The 11556-nt window shown below is 36.3% G+C and overlaps 1 protein-coding gene across 1 annotated transcript in view; it reads left to right on the top strand.

The window, feature by feature from the left end:
• Nucleotides 1–11556, top strand: part of LOC107585444 (integrin alpha-9-like) — a 103978-nt gene that overhangs the window by 68949 nt on the left and 23473 nt on the right. Inside the window, exons 21-22 of the mRNA XM_016272461.1 lie at nt 7087–7173; nt 7278–7357. Of these exons, the coding sequence (XP_016127947.1) occupies nt 7087–7173; nt 7278–7357 (167 nt within the window). The remainder of the gene's footprint in view (nt 1–7086; nt 7174–7277; nt 7358–11556) is intronic.

Below are 11556 nucleotides of genomic sequence, written 5' to 3' on the forward strand. Positions count from 1 at the left end.
GGTGTGCCACGAACTTACTGCCAAATGGTGACCGATAGATTAAATTATATTTACTGGAAAATGTGACAAGTCTGAATCCTCTTTTTAAGGGTATGTGGTCATCATATCCATGATTTAACGGGACAGATTGAAAAAAGCGTGTAGAATATAAAGAGTTGTGGAAACAGGAGGAAGTGCACAGTTTCTTGCAGCTGGTCAGCGTATCGCTATCTTGGGCTTCTCGAACTCTGTTACAGCTCCCTCATGTTCTGTTCCCCTTGCTGAAAAGCATTCTGTAGTTATCAGCAGCATGAGGAAGAACATTTCCTCCTTTAGTTTGATGATTAATGGAGAGACTCTTTAAGATTGCTGAACAGACCAAATGAGCTCAGCCTTCTCAAGAGGGAAATGATGCAGCGGAATTGCACATTTTAATAAATGTTCTTTCATTTTTAAGGGATAATGTGTATATTTGACCATGTGTTTCTAATTGTGATCTTTTCTATATTTACTGATTTTTTTTAAACAATGAAAAGCACAGAGGATGCAAAATTGCACTGTCAATAACTGACAGAAATACTACTTCATAAATGGGTATTTCACCCAAAGATGAATATTCTGGCATTATTTACTCATGCCCTCATGTTGTTCCAAACCAGTATGATGTTCTTTCTTTACAAAACATTTTTTTAGTTATTTTAATGGATACTATCTATATTTAAGTCACTGATACTGTATATTTGTCATTCGTTTCTCTACACCAGACTTTTGACTGTTGACTTACAGGCTGCTTCAGTTTGCATCTTATTATGACTAAAATAAATTCTCCAATATTTTCCAAAGATTGATTGATAAGCGCTTGGCATCTTGCAATCCAGCAGCTAGTTCAGCGACTCCTCAGATGTGTTCATTGGTAAACACCAATTTGATAAAAAACCTACTGAAAATGGCATAAAGTCAGACAATTAGACTGAAGTCTTTAAACATTCTGTTTGTAATATGCACCGGGCGGCCCAAGGGTGTGCCACGAACTTACTGCCAAATGGTGACCGATAGATTAAATGATATTTACTGGAAAATGTGACAAGTCTGAATCCTCTTTTTAAGGGTATGTGGTCATCATATCCATGATTTAACGGGACAGATTGAAAAAAGCGTGTAGAATATAAAGAGTTGTGGAAACAGGAGGAAGTGCACAGTTTCTTGCAGCTGGTCAGCGTATCGCTATCTCGGGCTTCTCGAACTCTGTTACAGCTCCCTCATGTTCTGTTCCCCTTGCTGAAAAGCATTCTGTAGTTATCAGCAGCATGAGGAAGAACATTTCCTCCTTTAGTTTGATGATTAATGGAGAGACTCTTTAAGATTGCTGAACAGACCAAATGAGCTCAGCCTTCTCAAGAGGGAAATGATGCAGCGGAATTGCACATTTTAATAAATGTTCTTTCATTTTTAAGGGATAATGTGTATATTTGACCATGTGTTTCTAATTGTGATCTTTTCTATATTTACTGATTTTTTTAAACAATGAAAAGCACAGAGGATGCAAAATTGCACTGTCAATAACTGACAGAAGATGAATATTCTGACATTATTTACTCATGCCCTCATGTTGTTCCAAACCAGTATGATGTTCTTTCTTTACAAAACATTTTTTTAGTTATTTTAATGGATACTATCTATATTTGGTCACATATTTCTTCATTATGCTCTTCATTAGATGCGAGATTGTACTGTGAATAACTGTGACAAAAATACTGTTTCTTAAAGGAATGTCATTCCAAACCAATGTGATTTTCTTTCTTTACAAAATAGTTTTAATTATTTTTTTAATTAAAATAAATATTTAAATGTATTTAAATTATTAAATTTAAAGGGATAATTTATTTACTTTCATTCTTGACAAAAGAATTTTTGAAAAATGAATGCATTTTTATTTATAATTAATTAAAATGCATAATTATTTTTATTTATTTATTTAAATACATTTTAAAAAAGAAAATAAATCATGCTGTCCTTTTCCAAGAACAAAAGCATATAACATAAACATATAACTTATTTTTCTTTTTCCCACAGAAGATAGAAAGTCATGGTTTTGAATTATATTTATTTTAAAATTCAAGTTTACTTTTGGTCTGGCCTTAATGGAGTATTTAATATTTTGACCATTTGTTTTTGCATTCCAAAATCCTTCTGAAAGAATTCAGTCATCTTCAGCGTAAACGTACTGTAGTCTGTTTTTGAAGCGCTCAGACTTCACTCTATATATCCGTGTGTTTTGATACAAATGGAGCTCTTAACATTGTTTTAGCGTCTTAAATTTCATTGGATAATTTTTGCGGCACATCCTCTCTCTTCAGTGAGTAATTCCTCATGATGGTTGAATGAGACGCATGCAGGCGTCCAGGTGGAAATGTATTGTGAGAAGACACAGGGGCTGTACTTTGTTTGCTGTTGTAGTACTGTACACGCAGCAGGATGCCTCTAATTACCCCAACGCCACGAGAAGTCGTCTGTGTTGATGTGACCCGTCCTCACCCGTCTCCCTCAGAGCGCTTCAGCTCTCCATCATGCCGAGTGTGAACTCATGCTCGCCTCTTGTTTTATATTAGGTCCTGTTGACTCTGTGTTTGTCTTGCAACCCAAACCATCTGCAGCAGTGAATTGGTTTCAGAAGCTCTATCGCACTGTTTAGGTGGCCTCGGGGCCCCTCTGGCAAAGAAACACACGCAGTGTAATTAGATAAACGGCATATTGTCCTTCTATTAGATTGCGACAGGTGAAGCGAAGACCTTCAAATTGGTGAGCAAGCAATTCGATTAATTTCAGTCTTACTGAAGCACTAAAAGACGAGGCCGAGAGAGAGAAACAAGCTGGCTGGAGATGAAATACAAGAGTTTATTTTACAGTCGCACAGCCAATACATACATCATTTGAGATTTGTTAGTGTTTCAGTGTAATAACACACAGAGCAGAGAGTATTGATTAATGAAAACACCTCTTTCCTTCCTGTACACGACAGAATACAATTACCAACACAGTAGTGACAAAATACTGGGCAAATTTAGAAGTGTGGCATTTGATTAGCCTTTCTTTGAAAGAAGGACTATCCTTCAAGGACAAGCACACTTTCTGTGCAAAATATTTCACAAAAGAAATTTAAATGGTTCGAAATGGTTCAGTAATGCTGAAAAGGAAGACGGCGTTAAAAGTCTGGAAAATGTTCACATTTTAAAGTTTGAGCTCAGTAGTATATACAGTTTCCACAAAAATACGAAGCAGCGCAACTGTTTTCAACATAGTAATAAATTATACTCGAGCAGCAATATTAGAATGATTTCTGAAGGATCATGTGACACTGATGACTGGAGTAATGATGCTGAAAATTCAGCTTTGATTACAGGAACATAGAAAACGGTTATTTTAATTGTAATAATATTTCACAATATTACTGTTTTTACGTAAACGTGCACTTCTCTGCTGCCTGCCCTCCTCCGTGGGAACACTGTGCGGTTTAGGAAATAGAGGACATTCGTGAACTCGAGCTGTCCTTGGGTTTTCCTGCTAGTGCTTTAGAGGACATTGTGTCAGAGTGTTGCTTATTTAAGTCCATTTGATGAAGACAAAGGGTACGTCTCGTCACTGGGGCCAGACGGCGGAAAAAGTGCTGAGCAAGAGGGAGACGACTGTATAAATAATGTTGAATGATTCTTGCCACATATCGTACGTGAGGGATCTTACACCCCTTTTAAGGGCCATGTTATGTAAATAAAAATTGTTTACTTAAATTTTTGATCAATTTAATGCATCCTTGCTGAATAAAAATGTTAATTTCTTTTAAAAAAAATCATTAAGTAGTGCACATATGATTGTATCAGGCACATTTAAATATCTGTGCCTAATATCATGTTTTGGGGAAATTGGGTAGCTGAACTATAGCCAGAAAGTGTATAAATGCATGATCGAGAGAGAGAAACAAGCTGGCTGGAGATGAAATACAAGAGTTTATTTTACAGTCGCACAGCCAATACATACATCATTTGAGATTTGTTAGTGTTTCAGTGTAATAACACACAGAGCAGAGAGTATTGATTAATGAAAACACCTCTTTCCTTCCTGTACACGACAGAATACAATTACCAACACAGTAGTGACAAAATACTGGGCAAATTTAGAAGTGTGGCATTTGATTAGCCTTTCTTTGAAAGAAGGACTATCCTTCAAGGACAAGCACACTTTCTGTGCAAAATATTTCACAAAAGAAATTTAAATGGTTCGAAATGGTTCAGTAATGCTGAAAAGGAAGACGGCGTTAAAAGTCTGGAAAATGTTCACATTTTAAAGTTTGAGCTCAGTAGTATATACAGTTTCCACAAAAATACGAAGCAGCGCAACTGTTTTCAACATAGTAATAAATTATACTCGAGCAGCAATATTAGAATGATTTCTGAAGGATCATGTGACACTGATGACTGGAGTAATGATGCTGAAAATTCAGCTTTGATTACAGGAACATAGAAAACGGTTATTTTAATTGTAATAATATTTCACAATATTACTGTTTTTACGTAAACGTGCACTTCTCTGCTGCCTGCCCTCCTCCGTGGGAACACTGTGCGGTTTAGGAAATAGAGGACATTCGTGAACTCGAGCTGTCCTTGGGTTTTCCTGCTAGTGCTTTAGAGGACATTGTGTCAGAGTGTTGCTTATTTAAGTCCATTTGATGAAGACAAAGGGTACGTCTCGTCACTGGGGCCAGACGGCGGAAAAAGTGCTGAGCAAGAGGGAGACGACTGTATAAATAATGTTGAATGATTCTTGCCACATATCGTACGTGAGGGATCTTACACCACTTTTAAGGGCCATGTTATGTAAATAAAAATTGTTTACTTAAATTTTTGATCAATTTAATGCATCCTTGCTGAATAAAAATGTGAATTTCTTAAAAAAAAAATCATTAAGTAGTGCACATATGATTGTATCAGGCACATTTAAATATCTGTGCCTAATATCATGTTTTGGGGAAATTGGGTAGCTGAACTATAGCCAGAAAGTGTATAAATGCATGATCTGGTGTGGATATAGACCTCAGACGGCAAATTGTCAACCACAGAGCGCTCTTGAACTCGGAAATGATTAATGGGCCACATTTATTCCGCAGTGCCGCCAGTCGAGGTGCCCTGCTGTATGTTAGCAGTACTCAAATCTGAGGAAACCAGGGTGTTCATGTAAACGCTCCAAACGAGTGCAGAATGTGAGGCCAAAGCCTCAAACTCTTCCCCAGAGAGCCGCCAAGTGCATGAAAAATGAATTTTGCAAACAGTCCCGAGCTTTCCTGCACCCCCTCAGCTGCTTTTTACTATTTATTGATGTTTTTTTCTCCGGCAGCACTTCTTGTTATTGCTGCAGTGTTGCTAAGAATAGCTTGAATATAAATTCAAGAATAGGCAACACGTGCAGGACCTCACGTGGAACTCGAGATCCCAGAGTTAAGCGCTCATCCTCTGCATTGTTCCAGCAGCGTGAGGCCGTCTGGTTTATCAGTGGCCCTGATAGATTCCTGAAGGCGCTCGGCTGTTTTTTACACTCTCGGCTCTGTAAAAGGACAGCTTCGTGAACTCTCGCCCGAGAAATGCTCACTCCTCACGAGGTTGAATCTCAACTGTTTACACAAACCAGCCGGTGCTGCTATTCTGTGTTTAAAGAAAACTCTCAACTCTCACTGGCGACTGTCCCTGTTACTGTTCTCCTAGTGTACAGCGCATGTGAGAATACAGTTATTTATGTGTTAGTCAAGTCACATTTATTTATATAGCACTTTATGCAATACAGTTTGGTTCAAAGCAGCTTCTCATTAATAAACAGGAAAATAGCACTGTTAATGTTGTAAAATTCATAAAGTATGAAACAAATTAAATTTCAGCTATAAAGCAGCTCTACAAAAGAGAATAGTGTCATAATTCTGCTCAGTTTAGTTCAGTGTTGTTTCAAATGATATTACTGAATATTAATTGTCCTTTAAAACACTATTAAACCGCCAAAAGTTAGTGCATATTTCAGTGGGGGGTTTTTTTATATCTTAAGTAAACTATGCATATGTTATACTTCATCAAGACTTGAGGAATGACTTTTAAGGACTGGAATACACTACACAACTTTTAAATTCTGAACAGATGTTAAAACACTGGGCATCATACACTTATGGACTTTGTATAGTCACAGAGGAAAAACTTGCCATCATACCTTACATGACTGAGTCGTTCCGATCACAACAAACTCATGCAGAAATGTGTACCTTGTTGCTAGGAAACACATGATAAATGAAAACAATAAGTCCCAAAATCGTTTCAAAATGTCAAACTGTTTGATATCCTCCGACTGGATGGAATCATAGTCTGAAGCTAAAAAATAGAGTCTGCGACCATCATACACTATGCGATTTTCTATGATATCCGTCAACTCAAATCTGCAGACTGGCTCTGATTTTTGGCAAAAAAAATTCAACTTCAACTTCTCCAGTTGACTTCAACAGTAAATCAGTGGAAAAACGGGGCAAAAATCGTGTAGTGTATTCCAGCTTAAGACATTTACATAAAGCCTTATGCACACTACGCATCTTGTAGCATGTGCCTTTCACAAGACTCTTCTAGTGTGCACACTTGCACAATTGTGTTCCAATTGATTGCAGATGCTGCAACAAATTTCAAACTTGTTTGAAATCTAGCCGAACAGTTGACAAGTGTGTGCACTGCTTGAAATTGCAAGAGAAAAAGCTAAACATAAAAATTTGTTTAGTTTACCTCCGACTGAGATCTAAATTGGAGATCTAAACATAATTGTAATGCATATTGAATCCAGCTTGCAGGAGTTTATTCTCAACAATAAACCATTTGCGTGCCTTCTGTATGTTTGCATGGCAATCAGTGATTTCTTTGGTTTCTTTTGGATGTTTTTTTTTCTTTTTTGTAATGTTTTAAGCATACCTTGAGGAAAGAACTGCACAGTTGGTGACTTTCTGCTGGGGTCTCGACAAAATAGTACAACTTATGAAGGTTTTGTCTGATTATTCTCACTGTCATTTGTTGTTTTCTCTGTCTGTTTGGGCTCCAGGAAGAAAAGGGCATTTCTTGTATGCTGGTAGAGCTGGACTTCCTCAAGTGCAGCATTGGATTTCCTTTCATGAGAGCGCAAACCAAGGTAGTATGACAAGAGCACCAGCTTTACAGCTTACTTGGTGATCTTGTTAATTATAATGCCATTCAATTTAACCTTGTAGTTTTTTTACCTTTTCTTTTTTTCAGTACCATCTATCGGTGCTTTTCGACACAAGTCGTCTGTCTGGTGAAAATGAGACACTGCTATTTTTAGTTCATGCTAGAAGGTAAGCTTTGAACGGTCTTGATTTAATGAATTTTCCCATTTTTTTAAATACTTTTTTTTGTTTTTTTTTACTATAAAATTGTATTTATTTGTTTAAGATACACATGGTTCACATCATCAGTCCACATTAGTGAATGTCGTGATGTTTATATCTGAAATAACTAGATAGATTATACATTTGGACTTTTCCCTATTTGGCTATTTTGAGAGAAATTAAGTGGTTTGACTTGATATTAAAGTCATGATATTAATCTAATGCTGGCCAGATGGGTTTTCTTTGCTCAGAGATCTCTTAGCTCTCTGAGGCAAATACAGCTCTCATTAAAGCTGCAAGCAGCATTGAAAGGGTCCTCGCACCCGGAGCCACCTCCACCCAGTGGCCTTAGGAAAACAGTGAACGGTGGGCTATATGCATGTAAAATTATAAATATAGGAGGAATATGTCAAAGTCAATTATATGTGCCAAACGTTCTGCTGCCAGCTGTTGGCGCTATGACTATAACTGAATACTGGCATGTAGATGTCTTCAGGCCAGGACTTTTATCAAACAAGTGAAGTTTGGTGCAGATTGACATGGTATGTTTGAGTTAGTGTAAAACATGACATACCCTGTTGCTAACAGGTAGCGTTATAAATTATAACTGAATTTTGGCATGTAGATGTTGTCAGGCCAGGGCTCTTGTCAAACATGTGAAGTTTGGGGCAAATCGGACATTGCATGTTTAAGTTACTGTAAAACAAGTAATTTCCTGTTGCCAGCAGGTGGCGCTATTATTATAATGGGATATTGGCCTTTAGATGTCTTTAGGCCAGGACTTTTTTCAGGACTAATTCTGAAACCTATATCGGACATAAATAGGGTCCTCACACCATGGTGCTCGGGCCCTAATAATGCACATTTGGCCATCTTACAGTAGAAACTTAAAGGGGTCATATGATGCTGCTAAAAAGAACATTATTTTGTGTATTTGGTGTAATGAAATGTGTTTATGCGGTTTAAAGTTCAAAAAACACATTATTTTCCACATACTGTACATTATTGTTTCTCCTCTATGCCCCGCCTTTTTAAAACGCGTCGATTTTTACAAAGCTCATCGGTCTGAAAAAGCGAGGTGTGCTGTGATTGGCCAGCTATCCAATGCGTTGTGATTGGCCGAATACCTCAAGCGTGTGATGGAAATGTTACACCCCTTGCCATACTGTTGTCACATGACAAGAGTGATGCGAGAAGACACTATGATGGCGGATCCAAAAGAGTTACTTTTAATAAAACTTTAATTTCTTCGTTTAATAGCCTATAAGTGAGTGTCTTTATTGTTGCTGGGTTTCCATAAAAAAAAAAAAAACTATAAACCACAAACTAAGCATTTGTTTTAAATAAGGGAAAATACCTTATATATTTGGGTTACAACGCGAGGCTATATCTTATTCATTTTGTTAATAAAAGTTAGATGTTTAATATATGCGAATTTGCCATTGTACTATTTTATGGCTGATGTGTTTTAATTAAGATAATAAATCACCAACTATGATCGTTTTAAGGTAGCCTGAGGGTAAATCCATATTCATTTTGTTTAGAAAAGTTCAGTTTAACATTGGTGAATTTATCATTGTACTATTTTATTGTATAGCCTTTTTTTCATTAATAATAATGAGCCATAAGCATTCATTTAAAGTAAGGGGAAATTCCCAAAAACTTTCATTTATTTGTGTTACAATGTAGGTAGGCCTACATCAGTCTTATTCGTTCTGTTCATAAAAGTTTTACGTTTAATATAAGTGACTTTGTCATTGTAGCATTGCTGATATTGTGTGTGTCTGTTTTCATTAAGAGTAGGCCTAATATTGAATCAACCTTAAGCATTCTTTTATTTTATTTTTTCATGAAAAGGAAAGACCTAACATTAAAGATCAAAATAAGCTCTACATGTGAGAACGCGAGATTTGTTGCTGCTGAGGTAGACGCTCTCGCTCTTTCTCTGCTGTCTCTTTGCTATGTCTGTAGAAATGGTCGTTAATTCTTAATTTGGGTACGGCACAGACATGTTACAGGCAATAATACAATCAGTGGCGTAGCAAGTAGCAATTCAAAAAAATTGAATTTTTTTGCAACGTTATGGGCTTCAACTCGGTTAACTTAACTTGGGCCCTATTGTTGATTTTTTTTTTAAGTAAATAACGTTACATGAATCATGACTATTCACAAGCTGTTTTATGGTATAGGCTAAATGCTTGGAAATTATATTTAAATTTTCAAGTCCATTATTTATAGCACGCAAGCCACCCAATAATCACAGCTTTGTGCTTTTGTTACTACAAAGTCTCAGCCTTCTGTCAATTTTATGATAAAATACAAACAATAAATGTGTTTTTACGCTCTTTAATTTGTAGTGAGATAATTCGCCTCAGTTCAAGCGGCATATTAATCAATGATATTTTCCTCCTTAAAATTTGCAGCATGAAATAAACATGAATATTTGAATGAATGAAAAAAAAACAGAACAATTTAATACAAACGAATGTCTCATGAAATCGATCAGAGTATTAAAAAAACGTCAATAAGTCTACATTTTATTGCTGTTTTTAATGTTAAATGTGAAGAATGATGGATGCCACATTTTTTTTTTTTTGGCGAAGTAGCCTATAGGTGGAATTTTCACATTAACTTCATAACATGATTTTATTATCGTAATTTTGACTTTATTCTTAAAATATTATGAAGATAATCTTATTTATTTAGTTATTTTTCAACGTGGCACTAAAATGCTGCTGTAGGCTATTTGTAGCTACTGAATGCAAACATAATTTTGGCACAGCGGCCCAAAAAAACAAACATTTAAAATTAAAAAGTAAAAAATAGTGAGGGGATATTTTAATTGTTTGTTAATAAACTAGTGTTTTCTGAGTCAGTGTCACAAAGATGAATTTGACGAACCTGACGCGCCATCTCCTCATTGGACGTGCCTTTAGAGAAAAATGCATCTTTATGGATTACATAATGAAAGAGTTTTTGTATTTCTTTTAAAATAGTAATGTAAAGCATTGTATAGATATACAGTATTTATCATGTCGTTAAGGCAAGTATTCGCTGAGTTTCAGTTCATCATCGTGAGGCACTCCTGCTCAAGACAGAGACAACAGAAAGCGCATCAGAAAGCATTTGTATCCCTTATTTTGTTGATATTGTGAGTGCACACAAATAAAAGTAGACTTTGCAGTTCCGAATGAGGTATACTCTTACCTTTACGAGCAAAAATTATTTAATAATTTTTTTAAGATTCCACTGTTATATAAAAAAAAAAAATAAAAAAAAAACCAAGTGATCCCGCTGGCGCCTCCATGTCCTGCAGAGCGATTGGATATGCGCCTAACAGCGCACATTTATCTAGGTTAAATGTTTAAATTAATACTGTGAAATGCACAAAGTGCTTTATGTCTATAGATTTTATTTTAGGCAAGTCGTCCTGTTGATTTGAGCAGGCTAAATTGATCAAACATATGCTCAACTCACTGTCAGCTGCTGGCCGCTTGGTCGTTCCTTTAAAAAATAAAAACCTGAATTTAACAAACACAAAATGTTCCAAAAATATTTCTAAGTTAACTTAATAAAGGAACGAAATGAAATATTACCACTTTGCCATTAAAAATCAAAACTGAACTATTTTAATGGCTGCAACAGCAGCTGTGTAATGGGGGGGGAGAGAGAGAGAGAGAGAGAGAGAAAGAAAAGACACAGGCTCCAGTCGGACTTGAGCTGAGAATTCTGATAAGCTGTCGGACAAGGGCAATTCAGGGAAATTGCAGGAAAATGTATTTCCTCGTTTCAATTAAAAGTTCCCCTCAGCTCGGCGGGCCCCCAGTCTGCCCGGGCCCATATGTACCTGCATACCTAGATATTCAGGGAAATTGCAGGAAAATGTATTTCCTCGTTTCAATTAAAAGTTCCCCTCAGCTCGGCGGGCCCCCAGCGGGACCCATGCAGTGTACCTGCATACCTAGACGCTACGCCACTGAATATAATCAAAAAACCATGGCAACAAATGTTTTTTTTTAAGTCAGTATAAGAAGTTTAATAAGTTGAAACAACTTTCACAGTCAATTTGATTAAACTTGATGTTTAACCGTTGCTTCTTGTCATTGTAGGCTTAGGCTACTTTTTTCAATACATTTTAATGAATATACAAATTAATAAAATGAATT

The sequence above is a fragment of the Sinocyclocheilus grahami genome, unplaced genomic scaffold (genome assembly GCF_001515645.1).
Source record: "Sinocyclocheilus grahami isolate Dianchi unplaced genomic scaffold, SAMN03320097.WGS_v1.1 scaffold70.1, whole genome shotgun sequence".
Lineage (NCBI taxonomy): Eukaryota > Metazoa > Chordata > Actinopteri > Cypriniformes > Cyprinidae > Sinocyclocheilus > Sinocyclocheilus grahami.